The 20,949-nt window shown below is 37.5% G+C and overlaps 1 protein-coding gene across 2 annotated transcripts in view; it reads left to right on the plus strand.

Annotated features, from left to right (window-relative positions):
• Window positions 1-20,949, plus strand: part of PSMD1 (proteasome 26S subunit, non-ATPase 1) — a 129,263-nt gene that overhangs the window by 5,266 nt on the left and 103,048 nt on the right. For both annotated transcript variants that reach the window (XM_026454993.1, XM_026454994.1), the window contains exons 3-11: window positions 117-190; window positions 374-543; window positions 4,434-4,639; window positions 7,886-8,029; window positions 9,846-10,072; window positions 16,064-16,124; window positions 17,570-17,698; window positions 19,866-19,954; window positions 20,710-20,788. In XM_026454993.1, the coding sequence (XP_026310778.1) occupies window positions 117-190; window positions 374-543; window positions 4,434-4,639; window positions 7,886-8,029; window positions 9,846-10,072; window positions 16,064-16,124; window positions 17,570-17,698; window positions 19,866-19,954; window positions 20,710-20,788 (1,179 nt within the window). The remainder of the gene's footprint in view (window positions 1-116; window positions 191-373; window positions 544-4,433; window positions 4,640-7,885; window positions 8,030-9,845; window positions 10,073-16,063; window positions 16,125-17,569; window positions 17,699-19,865; window positions 19,955-20,709; window positions 20,789-20,949) is intronic.

Below are 20,949 nucleotides of genomic sequence, written 5' to 3' on the forward strand. Positions count from 1 at the left end.
GTAAACGTTTGAGTAAATGTTACTGAGGATTTGATCATTGATTTGCTGAAAGGAATTTTTTAAGGAAGTGTAATGATAAGTCTATCTCAAAATAGGATTTTGGTTGTCTTTTACAGGAATTTGCACTACACAAATTGAATGCAGTTGTTAATGACTTCTGGGCAGAAATTTCCGAGTCTGTAGACAAAATGTAAGAAGTTATTTTTATAAATCAGAATAAGGTAGATCAAATTTAATTGTCAATGTGGGTCTTGTGGCTTATTGATTCATTTAGAAATTTGCTGTTAACTGAATTGTGGCTTGAATATTTAGATTTGAGATTTTTAGGGAAAACCACAATTTGAACTAGACCTGTACTTCTAATTTCTTTCAGAGAGGTTTTATACGAAGATGAAGGTTTCCGGAGTCGGCAGTTTGCAGCCTTGGTGGCATCTAAAGTATTTTATCACCTGGGGGCTTTTGAGGAGTCTCTGAATTATGCTCTTGGAGCGGGGGACCTCTTCAATGTCAATGATAACTCTGAATATGTGGAGACTATTATAGGTAATTATCATTTATCTGGTAAGGCTTTATCTTGTCGGCTTCTTTCTTGCTATAGTGCACATAGAAGCTTTTTTCCTGAATTTGATGTTGCCAAATTTCATTTTAATTGGAAGTTCATAATCTTTGTGTAATAATTTTATGCAGGCTGAGTTTTTAGATCTGCCCTTCAACTGACTGCTGGTTCTCAGCGGTTGTGATGATCACCAATCCAATAAGCATACTGTTAGAGGAAAAGATTAAATCAGATTACTATGAGTAACAAGTGGTACCAGTTTATGTAGTTTTTTTTTTCAAATACAAGAAACCATTATTGAGTATCTGCATTGTGCTAGGCACCATGCTAGTCACTCTGCATACCATGGTTTATTCCACAACTACCCCGTGAGGAAGGAGCTAGCCGTTTTACAAATGAGACAACTTGGGTTTTGAGATGATAAAGACATACGTGGTTATTAAATAGGAGGATAAAATTTAAAACCTGGTTTTACTCACTCCAAAACCCATACTGTTTCTACATGTAACCATTGTTTTTTTACTTGTTTCCTTATTTTTGGAAGAAGGAGTAACGCACAGGCAAGGCCTTGAATTCTCTGACACATATTTCAACCAGAGTTGTAAATTCAACCAGTTATGTAAGATTTTATACAAAGATTTTATAGCGTAAAAAAATGCTTGAAAACTCTTGATGTAGTAAATGAAAGAAGGGACTGCATACCCTTCAGACATGTCTTTATCAAACTTTGGATTCATAGTACAGAGAGCTCAAGGGCATGTTCTGTCAGGAGTGTACAGTGTAGATATTTCACATTGCTGATTAATAGAAGATCTGTATTATTCACTTGAACACATACAAGGAGGAAGTTGGTATTCTCTTTCAGAAATTGGGAAATGCTGCACAAGGGGGTTGATGGAGGTATCTTCATCTGTCCCTGGGATTCTGTGTTCATGTTTTTAAAGTTTTTGCTATGATGATAAGAAAATTTTGCAAGTTACTTTATTGCTGTCGGAGGCTCATTGAATTGGGCTGTCATCTGTGAATCCAGTGGGAAGAACTGATGGCTTAAAAGGATGGAACATATTATTTGAAACTAGAGTACTTTCTTCACTTTAAGCTAGAAGCAGGGAGTGAAATACCTTACTTACCTTTTCTATTTGATGGATTTTTGTTTTTTAAATAGGGGCAGGATCTCACTGTGTTGACCAGGGTGGTCTGAAACTCCTGGCCTCAAGCAGTTCTCCTGCCTTGGCGTCCCAGAGTGTTGGAATTAACTGACGTGACCCACCACGGCCAACCTTTTTTTTTTGTTTTTTTAAATGAAAGTTTATGGTTTTTTTACAACAGTGATCTACAAATGCTTACAATGCCACTATTGTACAAATTGTGCTTTTAAACTGGACTATTGGTATGAAGTGCTATGGCATAGTAGATGCTTTCTCTGTCTCTAAACACTGTATCATTTTACCTTTGGAAGGTGAGTTTTGATCAGTAGACCAGTTCTGTTTGCATTTATTTATTTAAAAGAGGGGTTCACCCTTGCTCTAGTTTTGTAGGGCACATTTTTTAAGATGTCAGTGAGATTCATGAGGGGATATGCAAGATAGGATTTGGAAAAGGCTTTCTAACGTCTTAGTGAATATCGTAAATAGTACCTCCAGAAAATCCAGGGCTCATAAATCTCCAAGTTATGACAAGGCTTTAGCAGGAGATGAGGCTGAGTTTTAGTTATAAACCTAGGATATATTTATGACATATATGTAAACCTGGTGAATGAGAACATGAATCTCATTTGAAATCTGGGACCTACATTTTTCCCCCTCAGTTATATAATCTAAGGAAAATTCCCCAAATGTTCTAATTTTGAGGTTCCTCTCTGATGGGGTAGGGATAATGTTTCCTCACTTAACTACAGTTGGTTCAAAAAGCTCACATTAGGGCCTGGTGGACATTTTCTACAACTGGAATTCTTTAAGGTCTGTTTTGTATCATAACATCCACTGTGTTTGTTTGTTTGTTGGCAGAATTTTTCTCTGTTGCCCAGGCTGGAGTGCAGTGGCACGATCTTGGCTCGCTGCAACCTCCACCTCCCTGGTTCAAGTGATTCTTGTGCCTCAGCCTCCCAAGTAGGTGGAATGACAGGTGCACAGTACCACACCCGGCTCATTTTTGTATTTTTTGTAGAGATGGGGTTTTGCCGTGTTGGCCAGGCTGGTCTTTAACTCCTGGCCTCAAGTGATCCACTTGCCTCGGCTTCCCAGGATTTTTGAATTACAGATGTGAGCCACCGACCCAGCCCACTGTGTTCTTATTAACTATGCCTGAACCTTCATGGTTCTACCTGAATCTTGAATGTAGTATATTCCAATTTATAAAAGTCCTCTGCTTCCTTCAAAATATAGACCCATTTAACTCGGGTCATCTATTAGGCCAACAATCATTTCTGCTAGTTCAAATTATTTTTATTTCTTGGGGCTATGGTTTGTAAGTAATACATCTTGCCCTCGTCTCCTTACTTCTCTTTGAAAGGGAAAGAGACAAGCCAATGAATTATGGAGAGGATAATTAAGGTATATGTCATTCCTCTTGGGTTACTGTTTTATCTTCCTTATGAAGATGGAATGCTTAGGGAAATGTCCTTCTTTTGGTTGTACTTAGAAAGTTTAAGGTGTGATTGCAAAGAAATATAGCTAAATTGCAAACAAATGTTTCTTATCAGGTGTGCTATTGATATCCTTCAGTATGTCACACCCTCCCCTCCATGCACTCAAATCATTGTGAAATAGGAAGCTAAATTGGGCGCAGACACTTATGCATGAATGTTCAGACAGCTTCTTGGGAGAAATAGGTTCCACCTCCCTCACACTGAGACAATAAATAGAGTCAGGAACCACATAATGACAGACTACATAGACAACAGATGTCCCATAAGAGTACAATACCATATTTTTACTATGCCTTTTCTGTGTTTAGACACACATAGTATTGCCTATAGTATGCAGGACAGTAATATGCTATACAGATTTGCAGCCTAGAAGCACCAGGCCATACCATATAGCCTAGCTATGTAGTAGGTTATATACCATTTAGGTTTGTGTAAGTTCAGTCCATGATGTTTGCACAATGATGAAATCACCTAAAGATGTATTTTCCAGTATGCATTACTGTCATTAAGCGACACAGGACTGTTTTTCAAAGGATCTGCTACAGTTACTGGAAAAGTTTTTGGAAATCTTTGAAATTGCCTTTTAAACCTGTGGCACATTGCAAGTCATTTCACCATTACTCTACAGAGACAATTTAGACATAGTTCTTACTCTCAGGTTGCTAATAGTTTCATTAATGCAAAGAAGTCTGATATACTACTATGTGATAATTGCTAAAATAGGCCTTTTAAAGTATCTTCAGCAATGGCAAATGTTTGTTTTTTGAAAGTGAAACAGCAGCTATTTGTAGCCAATTCTTTTGAATAAGCAGCTTAATCGGGTAGAGTAATAGAATTTTGATCAAAATGAAGTAACAAGATAAAAATTTTAAAAATAAATTAAATAAGAGACAGGGTCCCATTGTGTTGCTCAGGCTGGCCTTAAACTCCTGGGCGCATGTGATCCTCCTGCCTCAGCCTCCCGAGTAGCTGGGACTGTGGGTGAGCACTACCACACCTGGCAGATAGAAATGTTTTGAATAATGTCAACTGGATTGGAATTAGTGTGTAAGTTCTCCAGTATAAATATTATGGGAGAACAGTATTAATTCAAATATATAAGTTCTAGCATTTCAAAATTTGCTTAGTGCTTTATAGTCATCCCATAAGTATATATGATTATAAATGTAGGCATTGCCCTTTCTGATAGTTTAGCCCACAAGATAATCAGTTATTTTATTTCCTCAACAGCAAAATGCATTGATCACTACACCAAACAGTGTGTGGAAAATGCAGATTTGCCTGAAGGAGAAAAAAAACCAATTGACCAGAGATTGGAAGGCATCGTAAATAAAATGTTCCAGCGATGTCTAGATGATCACAAGTATAAACAGGCTATTGGCATTGCTCTGGAGACACGAAGACTGGATGTCTTTGAGAAGACTATACTGGAGTCGGTAGGTAGATGATGTTATTTTAGAGATTATTGTTGATGGGGAATCAGCAAAGCAAGTTATTCAAACTGAAACTTTCATAGGCAGTGAAAAGAAAATCTAGTTTAGAAATAATAAGGTGATCTTTTGCCAAATATCTTATTTTCATATTTATTTATGAACCTTGGTTGTGTTTTGTGTTCATGGAATATCTGCTTGTATCTTATCACATAATCCTTTGAAGTCTTGCATGGGGAAGTTGTATTAATTAGTCTGCCCTTTTTGAGAAGACAGTAGCCGGGCGCGGTGGCTCGTGCCTGTAATCCCAGCACTTTGGGAGGCCAAGGCGGGCAGATCACGAGGTCAGAAGATCGAGACCATCCTGGCTAACATGGTGAAACCCCCATCTCTACTAAAAATACAAAAAATTAGCTGGGCATGGTGCTGGGCGCCTATAGTCCCAGCTACTCGGGAGGCTGAGGCAGGAGAATGGCATGAACTCAGGAGGCAGAGCTTGCAGTGAGCAGAGATCGTGCCACTGTACTCCAGCCTAGGCAACAGAGCGAGACTCTGTCTCAAAAAAAAAAAAAAAGACAATAAACTACTATTTTAATTCATTTATTAGGGTTAAAACTACTCAGCTATATTCCTGTTTTGCAGCGTTTGCAATAATTAAGACAATTTAAGTCACCAACCGAAGTGGTCAGAAAGATACAAAGCTGAGTAAAATGGGCATTGATCTGCAGGCTTACTTGGCCTTACCAGCTATTTCTTTCCATGAGCTAGCTCTGTACACTAGCCATTTTGGTGTCTTCTCATCTAGATGAACCCCGCCTCATTCCTCCTTCCAAAAATATTTTTTACATTTATTTATTTTTTTTACTTTTTAATTTTTTTTTTTGTGAGATGGAGTCTCGCTCTGTCGACCAGGCTGGAGTGCAGTGACACAATCTTGGCTCACTGCAACTTCTGCCTCCGGGGTTCAAGCAATCCTCCCATCTCAGCTTCCTGAATACCTGGGATTACAGGTGTGTGCTGCCACGCCCAGCTAATTTTTGTATTTTTAGTAGAGATGGGGTTTCACCATGTTGACTAGGCTGGTCTTGAACTCCTGACCTCAAGTGATCCACCCGACTCAGCCGCCCAAAGTGCTGGGATTACAGGTGTGAGCCACCGCACCGAGCCTCCATTCATTTTTTTGCCTGCTTTATTTCTCCTCACAATTCAGAATTTAGCTCAACTATCACTTGTTTGCAGAACTTTAATCCGAATACCCACGCCCTCCTCAACCCCTACAGCAAAGACTAGGTCCAGTTCTGTTGTTAATCTTATGGAGTCCTATATATTTTTTCATGGTGTTTATCCCTTGATAATTATTAAACAGTTAATAGCTATCTTTCCCACCAGGTGTAGGCTATATCGGGACAGGTATTTGCGCCTTTTTCACCACTGTATCCCCAAAACCTAGGTCAGTGTTTAACATCAATAATACGATTTGTTTAAATGAGTGAATGCATGAATGGCCTAATGTGATATAATGGCCTTTGTTTCCCTCTCGATTTCATTTTTGTGCAGTTGTAGCCCATCCTTGTCTTCGCATGTATAAGATTAAATTTTTTGCTTTCATTGATTCAACAAATATTTTTTGAATGCTTACTGTTTGCCAGATACTGTTCTAGGCATTGGAGATGTGCATTGTTCCCACTCATACATGTTTTGCTGTCTGTGGTTTCAGTTACCGGCAGTTAACTGCAGACTGAAAATATTAAATAGAAAATTCCAGAAATAAACAATTCATAAGTCTTAAATTGTGCACCATTCTGACTAGTGCAATGAAATCTCTCACCATCTCTTTCCATCCCACATGGAATGTGAATCATCCCAGTAGATCCATGCTGTATGCACTGCCTATTAGTCACTTTAGTGGCCACCTTGCTTATCAGATTGACTGTTGCAATATCACAGTGCTTGTGTTCAGATAACCCTTATTCTACTCAGTAATGGCCCCACCCTTATTCTACTCAGTAATGGCCCCAAAGCACAATAATAGTGATGTTGGCAATTCAGATATGCTAAAGAGAAGCCTTAAACTGCTTCCTTTAATTGAAAAAGTGAAGGTTCCCAACTTATTAAGGAAAGAAAAAAGCATTGTATGCTGAGGCTGCACTAAAATGTATATAAGAATGAATCTTCCATCCATACAATTGTGAAGAAGAAAACAAATTTGTGCATAATTTATATAGAGTTTGGTACTATTTGTGGTTTCAGGCATCCACTGGGGGTGCTGGAACATATTCTTCTCAGGTAAAGGAGCACCTACTATAGTAGCAAACAAGACCAGCAAATTTCCTGCCCAAAGCAAACAGTTCACTGGGGAATCTAGAAGGGGAACAAGCAGTCAAACAAATAAGTATATAAAGTAAAAGAATGAGAAATGTTTCTAAAAAAATAAAGCAGAGTAATAAATGCATCTTATTTTGCATCCCAGTGCACATGTACATACAGATGTAATTTAAGCTTTATGAAACCAATACCTACCCTTACTACTTGTGATATAACTCTGTTGTTTTTAAATTGTATTTTTTATTTTTTTAATTTACTAATCACACCTCAATAAATTGATTTTATCACGCAGTGGGAAGTCACAGCTCACTTTTTGAGAAACATTCCTGTAGCTTTCAGTGTGCTAATTTATGTTGAAGGCCTTTTACAAGGTGAAGTCTCAAATATTGGGGGTACTTTTGAGAATCACCAAGTAAACACATAGAGCCTGGATCAGAGTTATCTCATAGCGATAGCATCAGACAGACGTAACAGCACTCAATGCTTGAGTCACTCAGAGCTGTGTTGTGTTTCCTGGCCAGCAATTAAGTGTAGGCAGTAAGTCATGAGGGAGTCTAGTAGCAAGGTAAAAAGCAGAAAGACTTCAGCAGACACATTTGGAAAACATAGCTACTTAGTGTATGGACAGTTGTATATCTTTTATGGTAATTAACAGCATCACTTTATTATAGTGTACTATGTTCATATAATGGTGATTTTGAGTACCATTAAATATTGTTTTTAATCCATTTTTTATGATGATGTGAAAATATGTAATTCTTCTTTTAAAGATTTTCTTCTAAAATGGTTTAAAATTCTTTTTATTGTTTAAGAGGTTTAAATAATTGTCTTCCTAGATTGACTAAAGAAGCAAGATTAAAATAATTCAATATGTAAATAAACATAATATCCAATAACCAGATAACATTGTATCTTTATCTCTTTCAGAATGATGTCCCAGGAATGTTAGCTTATAGCCTTAAGCTCTGCATGTCTTTAATGCAGAATAAACAGTTTCGGAATAAAGTACTAAGAGTTCTAGTTAAAATCTACATGAACTTGGAGAAACCTGATTTCATCAATGTTTGTCAGGTAATGGCATTACATTATGTTTCATTACATTGGCCCACGCTGTGCTGTGCTATGTTACACCACTTCACATTTTATTACTTTATATTACTATAATGACTTTATACATGTATCTCAATTGATCTTCACAGCAGTCCTGTAAAGATAAGGTATGTGCTTTATATTCCTTTTTATTAATAAGAGACTAAATCTCACAACACTAAAAAGCTATTTTGTTGTAACACATTCTATGTATCTTTTCTTTTGAAAATAATCCAATCATTTAAGGAAATTTTTAGAAATAAAGAAGGTTTTTTAAAAAGCTAGAAGAAAAGATTAAAGTAGTACCTATCCTATACTATGTCATTCTAAAGAGAATTCAAAGTGTATAAATTATGTATGGTTTCATTACCCATACACAACAAAATAGTTGGGTATCTTTATCTCTTTCTATATATGAATTTGCTTACCCATAAAAAAAATTTCAGATGGTACAGAAAATACATAAAATGAAGTAAGGCTTCCCTTTCCCATCATTTGGGCTTTTTCCCAAAGGTAAGACATAGATATTTTTCCCTACTTATTCGCACATGTGGATCTATTGCATTCTTTTAATGACTGTATTGTATTTTATTGACTGGAGGTGTGCATGGGTTTACTTTTTAACAATTGGTATATTGTATACATTTTTTGTATTCTGTTGAGGGCATAGCATTTTATTTTACATTTTGTTATTTCTTAACTATAATGTGCTCCGGTGTATTTTCATCCTCTAGGCTCCAAAAATTTAGATTAAAACAGTTTTTTACAATTTCTTTTAAAAGAAGTTTGAAACAAAACACTAGAAGAAAAAATATCCATGTTTAAATCACCCAAAGTCAACTTACTATTCTAACTTGATTTTTTACATCACTCAAAGTCAATTTAGTATTTAATAGTGTATTTCTTTTCAGTTTTCTCTATGTAGGTTTTTGGAGTTCTGTTGTTTCTAAGTATTTTTCATAGTTTTTTTAAAACTCACATGAAAAATAGTAGTTCCCTGCCCTCTTCCTGTCTGTATTTCAGTTTTATTCCTTAGAGGCAATTTTATTTCTTTCAGCTATTTTATTCCTTATCCTTTTATTATTTTTAAAAACTTTATTGTTCATTTTTAAAAGAATATCTTTTTGAGCAGATATTTTCATGTGATTTCAAATTCAAAAAGAATTATGGGGTATACAACGAAGTCTTCCTGTTACTTGGCTCCAGCTACCAAGTTCTTTTCTCTGTGGATAAACAAGATTAATTGTATATAGCCTTTAACATTTTGCCATGTTCTAACTCTTCGTAGACTGTTCTTCTCTTCCTTGATTGTTGTAATCATTCAGTGTATGTACTTTGCCTTACTTAATCATTTCCCTATTGTTGACCACTTATTTTGTTTCTATTATTTCCTGTTCTTAATTTATAATAACTTTGATTAATGTGTTTATTTTGAAGTTGAGTTACTTGCTGCCTAAGAGAACAAGAACATTTAAATTGAGTTTTTAAAAGAAAAATTCTAACTTTCTTGGATAATTTTGTTAAAACAATGGCAGATCATAAGAGTAGTAAGAGAAATGCTTCAACATGGTAATTTTAGTGTCTCATGACCTGGCCCAACACAACACAATCTGTGTTAAATCAATGAGTAACTTCCATAACATATGGTAAGGCAAAAAATACGAATTAAGGGGCACTTAGGTATAAGTTATGGATAAGATTTAAAGAAGCCAGGATTCATTCAACAACCCCCTTAAGTACCTTGTAGATGAAGTTTTTAATTATTAAATAATTTTAAAACTTTCTTTCTCCATTTCAGTGCTTAATTTTCTTAGATGATCCTCAGGCTGTGAGTGATATCTTAGAGAAGCTGGTAAAGGAAGACAACCTCCTGATGGCATATCAAATTTGTTTTGATTTGTATGAAAGTGCTAGCCAGCAGTTTTTGTCATCTGTAATCCAGAATCTTCGAACTGTTGGCACCCCTATTGCTTCTGTACCTGGATCCACCAATACGGGTACTGTTCCGGGATCAGAGAAAGACAGGTATAAGTACCTTTTTCTGCATCTAAACTAATTGAATAATCTTTATTTCATTTTGGGGACAGGTAGAATATTTATAGGAAGCATATTCTAAGAATAAATTTTGCCACTAGCTTTCATAGATTGTAAAGTCTTATTAGGCTGTTGCTCTGTTTTGTACTGTGCTGGGCGTAGTAAGGAAAACCGAAGAAATTGACCCTTCCAGAAAGAAATAGAAGTGATTATCTCATAGGGAGGACCTACCAGACAACATGTGTACTATTTAATCAAGTAAATTTAAAAACTCAGGTGGGATAGGTCAGGGCTACCTTTTAGATATTTCGGTTAGATATATCTGGGTTAGATATTTAGAAAGTAAGGAACATTCTCAGCTTTTTCTGCTTTTATTAGAACTAAATACACAGATTTCTATAGTATTAGAAATTTGCATTCTGTACAAATTGATATGGTATTAAAATTTTATTTTTCTGTATTTTACACATTTAGATCACTTACTAAAAACATTTGTGTGTCTTAGTTATGCCTGTTTATGCCAGCAGCCGCCTAGCCCACTCCTTCACTGGATATCCGTTGTCTGAGAACTTCTTTCATCTGCTGCTCGGCCAGGGTCTGTGGGTCATACCCGGCAAGTGATTACTTCTTTTACATTTTTTCCTATACCTAACGTGTCAACAATGTTGACAGCATCTTCAGGAGTGGGTTCCATCTCAAGAAACTACTTTCTTTGCTCATCCCTAAGAAGCAACTCCTCAGCCATTGATGTTTTATCATGAGACTGCAGCAATTCAGTCACATCTTCAGATTCCACTTCTAATTCTAGTTCTCTCGCTATTTTCACCACATTTGCAATTCCTCCCTCCACTAAAGTCTTGAACCCCTCAAAGTCATCCATGAGGGATGGAATCAACTTCTTCTATACTCCTATTAATGTTGATATTTTGGCCTCCTCCTGTGAACCGTGAATGTTCCTTTTTTTCGTTTTTTTTTTTCTTTTGAGGCTGTCTTGCTTTGTTGCCCATGCTACAGTGCAGTGGTGCAATCTCGGCTCACAACTTACTGCAACATCTGCCTCCCAGGTTCAAGCGATTCTCATGCCTTAGCCTGCTGAGCTGGGATTACAGGCGTGGGCCACCACATCCGGCAAATTTTTGTACTTTTAATAGAGACAGAGTTTTACCGTGTTAGCCAGGCTGGTCTCGAACTCCTGACCTTAGATCACCCATCTCAGGTGTGAGCCACTGCATCCCACCTGTGAGCCATAAATGTTCTTAATGGCATCTGGAATGGTGAATCCTTCCCAGAAGATTTTCAATTTACCTTGCCCAGATCCATCAGAGGAATCACTTTCTACGGCGGCTATAGTCTCAAGAAATGACTTAAATTATACTATTTGAAAGTAAAAATTACTCCTAGATCCATGAACTGTAGACTTGATGTTTGTTAGCAGGCATAAAAATAACATTAATCTTCTTGTACAACTCCATCAGAACCCATGGGGGACCGGGCGCATTGTCCATGAACAGTAATATTTTGAAAGGAATCTTTTTTCTGAACAGTAGGTCTCAACAGTGGGCTTCAAATATTTAGTATAACACTCTGTAAACAGACGTCCTGTCATCCAGGCTTTGTTGTTTCATTTACAGAGCATGTAGAATAGCTTTAGCATAATTCTTAAGGGCCCTAGCATTTTCAGAATGATACACGAGCACTGGCTTCAACTTAAAGTCACCTGCTGCATTAGCTTCTGACAAGAGCAGCCTGTCCTCTGAAGCTGTGAAACCAGGAACTGACTTCTCCTCTCTAGCTGTGAAAGTCCTAGATGGCATCTTCTTCAAATAGAAGGCTATTCTGTCTACATGGAAAATCTGTTTTTAGTGTAGCCACCTTCATCAATGATCTTAGCTAGATCTTCTCGGTAACTTGCTGTAGCTTCTGCATCAGCACTTGCTGCCTCTGCTTGCACCTCCATATTATGGAGACGGCTTCTTTCCTCAAACTTCATGAACCAAGCTCTCTGCTAGCTTCAAACTTTTCTTCTGCAGCTTCCTCACCTCTCTCAGCCTTTCCAGAACTGAAGAGTTAAGGTCTTGCTCTGGATTAGGCTTTGGCTTCAGGGAAGGTTTTGGCTGCTTTGATCTTCTCTCCAGAGCACAACTTTTTCCTTATCAACAATAAGACTGTTGTGCTTTCTTATTGTTTATGTGTCCACTGATGTAGCACTGTTAATTTTCTCCAAGAAAATTTTTCTTTGCATTCACAACTTGGCTGTCAGTGATGCAAGAGGCCTACCTTTGGCCTGTATCGGCTTTTGACATGCCTTCCTCACTAAGCTTTACCATTTCTAGTTTTTGATTTAAAGTGAGAAATGTGGGACTGTCTCTTTCACTTAAGCACTCAGAGGCCATTGTAGGGTTATTAATTGGCCTAATTTCAATATTGTTGTGTCTCAGGGAATAGGGAGTCCCAAGGAGAGGGACAGAGATGGAGGAATGATCGGTGTGTGGAGCAGTCAGAACACACACATTTTTGAGTTTGCTGTTTTATATGGGTGTGGTTCGTGGTGTCCCAAAACAACTGCAATGGTAATATCAAAGATCGCTGATGACAGATTACCATAACAGATATAATGATAATTAAGAAGTTTTAAATATTACAAGGATAACTAAAATGTAACACAAAGACAAAGTGATCACATACTGTTGGAAAAGTGGCTCCAATAGACTTCCTTGAAGGGCATTAAAACAAAGGTATGCCTGTATTTGTTTTTCTTTATATCACTACCTCATTCCTTATTACTAAAACTATGGTAAGTCTTGCAATCAGGTGTTGTAAGACTTACAATTTTGATTCTTTTTTCTTTTTCAAGATTCTTTGGGCTATTGTAGATTTTTTGCATTATATAAGTCTGTGGGTGTTCTGATTGGGATTGTGTTGAATTTGGGGCACATTGAAATCCTGATAATATTGAATCTTGTAATCCGGGAATATGGCGATCTTTTTCATTCATTTAGGTTTTTTATTTTTTTTGTCAGTAGTGTTTTTTAGATTCAGTGCAGAGGTTTTACACATCTTTTCTTAAATTAATTTTCTTATATCCCTAAGTATAATTTGTTTTTTGATGCTGTTGTGAAGTGGTATTTTTTTTTTTTTTTATTATACTTTAAGTTACATGTGCATAACGTGCAGGTTTGTTACATATGTATACTTGTGCCATGTTGGTGTGCTGCACCCATCAACTCGTCAGCACCCATCAATTCATCATTTATATCAGGTATAACTCCCCAATGCAATCCCTCCCCACTCCCCCCTCCCCATGATAGGCCCCAGTGTGTGATGTTCCCCTTCCCGAGTCCAAGTGAACTCATTGTTCAGCTCCCACCTATGAGTGAGAACATGCGGTGTTTGGTTTTCTCTTCTTGTGATAGTTTGCTAAGAATGATGGTTTCCAGCTGCATCCATGTCCCTACAAAGGATGCAAACTCATCGTTTTTTATGGCTGCATAGTATTCCATGGTGTATATGTGCCACATTTTCTTAATCTAGTCTGTCACTGATGGACATTTGGGTTGATTCCAAGTCTTTGCTATTGTGAATAGTGCCGCAATAAACATACGTGTGCATGTGTCTTTGTAGTAGAATAATTTATAATCCTTTGGGTATATACCCAGTAGTGGGATGGCTGGGTCATATGGTACATCTAGTTCTAGATCCTTGAGGAATTGCCATACTGTTTTCCATAATGGTTGAACTAGTTTACAATCCCACCAACAGTGTAAAAGTGTTCCTATTTCTCCACATCCTCTCCAACACCTGTTGTTTCCTGATTTTTTAATGATTGCCATTCTAACTGGAGTGAGATGGTATCTCATTGTGGTTTTGATTTGCATTTCTCTGATGGCGAGTGATGATGAGTATTTTTAAATTTCTATTTTTTTTTTGTTGGTAGTATATAGAAATATAATTGAGTTTTATATACTAACATTGAATCCTATGACCTTGATAAAATCATGTATATTTATAGCTTTATAAATGATTTTTTTAAGTAAATTTTTTAAAGTAGATCCTTTTATAGAATTTTCTTTATTGGCATCTTTGTCATCTACAGTTAGAGACCATTTTACTCCTTCCTTTGTAATTTTTATACCTTTTCCCTCTCTGTTTTTTTCTGTATTGGCTGGGATTCCCAGTACATTATAGAAGTGATAAGAGGCAGCATCTTTACTTTTTTCTCAATCTTAGGGGGATATAATTTATTTGTTTATTTATTTATTTTCGAGACAGAGCCTCAGTCTTGTCACCTAGTCTGTAGTACAGTGGCACGGCCTCAGCTCACTGCATCCTCCACCTTCTGAGTTCAAGCAATTCTCCTGCCTCAGCCTCCTGAGTAGCTGGGACTACAGGCGCAGGCCACCATGCCCGGCTAATTTTTATATTATTAGTTGAGACGGAGTTTCACCACGTTGGCCAGGCTGGTCTCGAACTCCTGACCTCAGGTGATCCGCTAGCCTCAGCCTCCCAAAGTTCTGGGATTACAGATGTGAGCCATGGCACCTGGCCTATTTATTTATTTTTGATTTAACAAGTTTTCTTTCTTCTTGCCTTCTCCTTTTCTTTTCTTTTCTTTTCTTTTCTTTTCTTTTTTTTTTTTTTTTTTTTGAGACGGAGTCTCACTCTGTCGCCCAGGCTGGAGTGCAGTGGCCGGATCTCAGCTCACTGCAAGCTCCGCCTCCCGGGTTTACGCCATTCTCCTGCCTCAGCCTCCCAAGTAGCTGGGACTACAGGCGCCCACCACCTCGCCCGGCTAGTTTTTTGTATTTTTTAGTAGAGACGGGGTTTCACCGTATTAGCCAGGATGGTCTTGATCTCCTGACCTCGTGATCCGCCCGTCTCGGCCTCCCAAAGTGCTGGGATTACAGGCTTGAGCCACCGCGCCCGGCGCCTTCTCCTTTTCTTAAGGTTTATGTGTGGTAGTTACAAGTTCCTTCTGAGTTAATCTTCATTTCTGAAATGATTTTTTTTTCTCTTTTATTTCTGGTTTTCCCTAGTTCTGTCATGTTAATTTCTGAGTTTTTGTAATTCTAATATGTAATATTCTTGTATATTTTGTATAATTTTCCTAATTTCTCTTGTTTTGAAATAACTTTTTTCTAATATTTTATGAGTTTACTTTGATGCTTTTCTGTAGCTTATTTTTACTGAAATTAGTTATTCTAAACTTTTCCAAAGGAGGCTTGTTTAGGATAGTTTTTCCAATTTTACTGTCCTCTAGTATTTCCTCTTCTGTTGCTTTTGTGGAGTACTATACAAAATTATGGCTTTTGTTTTGGGATCTGCTGGCTCTGTTTCCTTTCTCCATTGCCCAGGCTAGAGTGCAGTAGTGCGATCATAGCTCACTGTAACCTTGAACTCCCAGGCTCAAGTAGTCCTCCTATTTCAGCCTCCAGAGTAGCTGGGATTACAGGCACTCACCACTATACCTGCTTCATTATTTTAATTATTTTGTGTAGACAAGGGTCTCATTTTGTTGCCCAGGCTTATCGGTACCTTCTTTATCTTTGTCCCTGCCTTTTTAATTTGGATTCTCTGCCCAGCATTTTTTCCTCAGTATGGTGCTTTGACCTACAAGGGAGTGTTGGCTGATTAGATTTAAGAGTAGGTGGGGTCTCAACCCCTTCTTTTCAAGCCCATTTTGTAGCTGGTGGTGATTTTACTTTACCTGACTACGTTTTGTGAATGAAGGAGGTATTTTGTCACGTGTTCTTGTTGTATTTGTTGTCCATGATTTTGCTAACCTAGTTACTTTGTATGTTTTTATTATTTGGAGGAATACACATCTTAGAGATGTGTAGAATTTTTTATTTCTTAGGGGTAATACTTAAGTAAACATTGTTTTCTTGCAAAATATTCAATTTGGACATGGTTCAGATCTGTGGTATAAACAAATTGTACTTCTCTTCAGAAAAGATTATTGATTGTTGGTTCTTTTCATTTCAGTGACTCGATGGAAACAGAAGAAAAGACAGGCAGTGCATTTGTAGGAAAGACACCAGAAGCAGTGAGTGTGCTTTTTTTTTCCCCCTCTTTGAGACAGGGTCTTGATCTGTCACCCAGGCTAGCATGCAATGGCACAGTCTTGGCTCACTACAACCTCTGCCTGCCAGGCTCAAGCTATCCTCCCACCTTAGCCTCCCAAGTAAGTAGCTGGGATTGCAGGCGTGCACCACCATGCCTGGCTAATTTTTGTATTTTTTGTAGACACGGGGTTCGCTGTGTTGCCCAGGCTGGTCATGAACTCCTGAGCTCAAGCAATCCATTTGCCTTGGCCTCCCAGAGTGCTGGGATCACAGGCATGAGCCACCGAGCCAATGCACAATGCCCAGTGAGTGTGCTTTTTGAAGTCGAGATTGTTACTTAATATATATTTCCATAGAATATTGTAAATTCTTTTAAGTACATATTATATACCTGCTTTTATTAAAGTGTATTGTTAAGTTTGATACCAAAGTCATTTTATAAAAACGAATTTCTGTAAAGATTAAAGTTTTAAAAATTGGTCCAAAAAAAAAAAACATTTAGAAGAAATCAAATCCTTAGATCCTTACTTCAGGCAGAAGTTATTTCTGTCTGAAATAACTTCAAATTACCTGTCACAGGGTGAGAAAAAGGTATGGTCTCTAGCAAATGGCAACATATATGGGAGGGAGGTTAATTGTTTTTGTTTTTTTTTAATGTTTGTGGTGTATTGGAAGGGTAGGGTAAATATTACAGCAGTGGTCTGTTAGATGTAAATGCTTCCTGTATCAGAACTTTTGGTTCCTGATGCTCAGGTGTATAAACTTCAGCTGTTCTTCATCTGGTTGGAAAGTTGTGTTGGTGGCATAGTAGTTCATACATAAAATCAAGGCTGGGTGCTGTGGTTCATGCATGTAATCCCAGCACTTTGGGAGGCCGATGTGGTTGGATCACCTGAAGTCAGGAGTTCGAAACTAGCCTGGCCAACATGGCAAAACCCCGTCTCTACTAAAAATACAAAAATTAACTGAGCATGGTGGCATACGCCTTTAATCCCAGGTACTCGGGAGAATTGCTTGAGCTTGGGAAGTAGAGGTTGCAGTGAGCCAAGATTGCGCCACTATACTCCATATATATATATGTTGATTATTCAGTTTTCTCAATTTCAAGGAGGAAGTTTCTCAATTAAAATATAAATGGACTCATTTAATAAAAAGTAATTTTCCTGCATGTCATCAGTAATTATTCTTTCCCAGTTTTTTTGAATATTTAAATATTTTATGTTGAAAGCCAGCAGGGGATGAATTGTATTCTTCCACTGAGCTAGTGTATTATCTCAGTAGCATCTAATAAAGAAATAAATTATCCTTTCTCTTAAAATGGACTGCTTGAATTTCACTGGTTTAGGGCTGATGAAATAAAATTGGACTAGTGGATTATAGTAATACTGTTTATGAGTTTTCATTTTTTGTTTGTTTGTTTTGGCAGAGTCCAGAGCCTAAGGACCAGACTTTGAAAATGATTAAAATTTTAAGTGGTGAAATGGCTATTGAATTACATCTGCAGTTCTTAATACGAAACAATAATACAGACCTCATGATTCTAAAAAACACAAAGGTAAGAAATTCATCAATAACAGAGGGTTTTTATAAATATTTACTTCTTCGTTGAATGTAAGTAATTATAATATTTCTTGTTGGATACTTTCTTGTATTTTATTTCTAATTAAGGAAAAAGTAAGTTTTGAAAAAATAGCAATCAGTGATCCTCTTGAAGTTGCTGGAAGGGAAGAAAATTAGCAATGATTAAGCTCCAGTTTTTGTTTTTGTTTTTTGTTCTGTTTTTTTTAGATGGAGTCTTGCTCTGTCGCCCAGGCTGGAGTGCGGTGGTGTGATCTCTGCTTGCTGCAAGCTCCGCCTTCCAGGTTCACGCCATTCTCCTGCCTCAGCCTCCTGAATAGCTGGGATTACAGGCGACCACCACCAGGCCCGGCTAATTTTTTTGTATTTTTAGTAGAGACGGGGTTTCACCGTGTTAGCCAGGATGGTCTCAATCTCCTGACCTTGTGATCCGCCCGGCCCAGCCTCCCAAAGTGCTGGGATTACAGGCATGAGCCACCGTGCCCGGCCTGAGCTCCTGTTTTTATGTTTGTCTCTTGTTGGGAAGCTTAGTTAACTCATTTTTTCATTTTTAATGTATACATGGAGCAGTTAGACAAATAGCACAATCAGAATATTAATACAGGCTCTTGAGCTGCTTGCTTCAGCCTGCTCCACTTTCGTGGAGTGTACTTTCATTTCAATAAATCTGTGCTTTCCTTTTATTACAAAAAAGAGAATACTAATTCAGTTTGTTTATGTGTCTGTATTTCCCATTGAACTATGATGTCCTTGAGAGCAGCAATTCTTATCTTGTTGCAACGTTTTTTGAGTTACTGATCTTAACAGTTATTAATACTAATTTTAATTTTTTAGCAAGTAATATATTTGATTCAAAATATTTTAATATAAAAAGATATATAACATTAAAAATCTTCCTTCTTTTATTTACCCAATACCCCTTCCCAAAGTCATTTTTTTGTAGCCATATATTATTGAATGGTTAAACAGTTGTTTGATTGAAACGTGTAAGAATGCTTTTTGAAACTTTTATTTATTTATTTATTTATTTATTTTATTTTTATTTTATTTTATTTATTTTTTTTTGAGACGGAGTCTTGCTCTGTCGCCCAGGCTGGAGTGCAGTGGCCGGATCTCAGCTCACTGCAACCTCTGCCTCCCCGGGTTCACGCCATTCTCCTGCCTCAGCCTCCCGAGTAGCTGGGACCACAGGCGCCGGCCACCTCGCCCGGCTAATTTTTTGTATTTTTAGTAGAGACGGGGTTTCACCGTGTTAGCCAGGATGGTCTCGATCTCCTGACCTCGTGATCCGCCCGTCTCGGCCTCCCAAAGTGCTGGGATTACAGGCTTGAGCCACCGCGCCCGGCCGCTTTTTGAAACTTTTAATACAGTCTTTGCAAATGGCAAAAAATATGCAGAATCATATAGTCTCCATTCATGAGAATTTAAAGCTAGTCTTTATAATATAGTCTCATTAAAAATAAACAAAATTTGACCAGGTACAGTGGCTTACACCTGTAATCACAGCACTCTGGGAGGTCGAGGCAGGCAGATCACCTGAGGTCAGGAGTTCAAGACCAGCTTGGCCAACATGGTGAAACCCCGTCTCTACTTAAAATACAAAAATTAGCCAGGCGTGATGGTACATACCTGTAATCCCAGCTACTCGGGAGATTGAGGTAGGAGAATTGCTTGAACCCTGGAAGTGTGGAGGCTGCAGTGAGCTGGGATCAACGCCACTGCACTCCAGCCTGGGCAGCCGAGCAACACTCTGTCTCAAAAACTAAAAATAAACAAAATTATTTGGTAACTGTCAGAGGTGCAGCACTGCTCCTCAGGTTATCCCAATACCTTGGAGACTTTCGGCAAGATGCAGAAGAGAAAAAGCAAGTTTAAACCAAAGGATAGAAAATCTGCTGTCTAAATTCCCCACCTAAAATCTGCCGTTGAGCTCTGTTAAAACTGCAAATAAAACTTTGACTTGCTTGTTTGTGTAAACTAGCTATTTAGTCTTTATAAAAGAAATACCCAAATTCCATATTTTAAATCTCAGTTCAATTTGTTCATGCTTTTACCACAAAATAGGACCTCTGACTGTGTGTGTGAGGGTGTGCATATATGAATACTTTGCCAGTGATGAAACAATTCTGTATTTGTTGTTGCAGGATGCAGTACGGAATTCTGTATGTCATACAGCAACCGTTATAGCAAACTCTTTTATGCACTGTGGGACAACCAGTGACCAGTTTCTTAGGTAAATATGCTTGGTGATTTCCACTTTGGTTTAAAATCTTTTTTTTTTTTTTTTTGGATACAATCTTACTCTGTGGCCCAGGCCGGAGAGCAGTGATGCAATCTGGGCTTACTGCAACCTCCATCTCCTGGGTTCAAGCGATTCTCCTGCCTCAACCTCCCAAGTAGGTGGGATTACAGGCACACACCACTATGCCCGGCTAATTTTTGTATTTTTAGTAGAGGTGGGGTTTTGCCACGTTGGTCAGGCTGGTCTTGAACTCCTGACCTCAGGTGATCCACCCACCTCGGCCTCCCAAAGTGCTGGGATTACAGACATGAACGACCGCACCCAGCCTTTACCTTTTTAACAGACATTGTTAACAGTAGTTCCCTTGTTAACCAGTCCTTAATTCTAAAGTATATTTTTGCTAATTTATGTATTTGTTATTGCGTATTTCTACTTGTTTTAAGGTAAAATTAATTCCTTTTATTACTTGGCTTGATTATAGGCTCTTGAAAGAAATACATTAAGCTCTAAAATTTTATATAATTTTGTTTTTATTTATAGTAGAATCACATATCATGCTTTTAAAAATCCTTAAAATACTAAGAACAATTTAAGAGGGAAAATAGAATCAGTAGTAACTTGAGATCCACAAAGTAATTTGAAAGTGTTCAAGGTAAAATTTTAATGCTTTTGACCTTAGTGTTAAAAAGCTTTAAGGAATTCATTTGTTTTAATACTAATTAAAATAACTATATCTTTTTTTACAGAGATAACTTGGAATGGTTGGCCAGAGCCACTAACTGGGCAAAATTTACTGCTACAGCCAGTTTGGGTGTAATTCATAAGGTAACATATATTGGTCAGTGTAAACAGGCATCCGAAAAGAAGTAATTTTTCTGGGGTTAAGAAAAAGTAAAAGTTTATTATAATTCATTAACAAGTACACTTTGTTAAGTCACATAAGTCATCTTGTAGGGAAGGCTAAAGTAAATAAGATACTAAAATAT

The sequence above is a fragment of the Piliocolobus tephrosceles genome, chromosome 11, assembly GCF_002776525.5.
Source record: "Piliocolobus tephrosceles isolate RC106 chromosome 11, ASM277652v3, whole genome shotgun sequence".
Lineage (NCBI taxonomy): Eukaryota > Metazoa > Chordata > Mammalia > Primates > Cercopithecidae > Piliocolobus > Piliocolobus tephrosceles.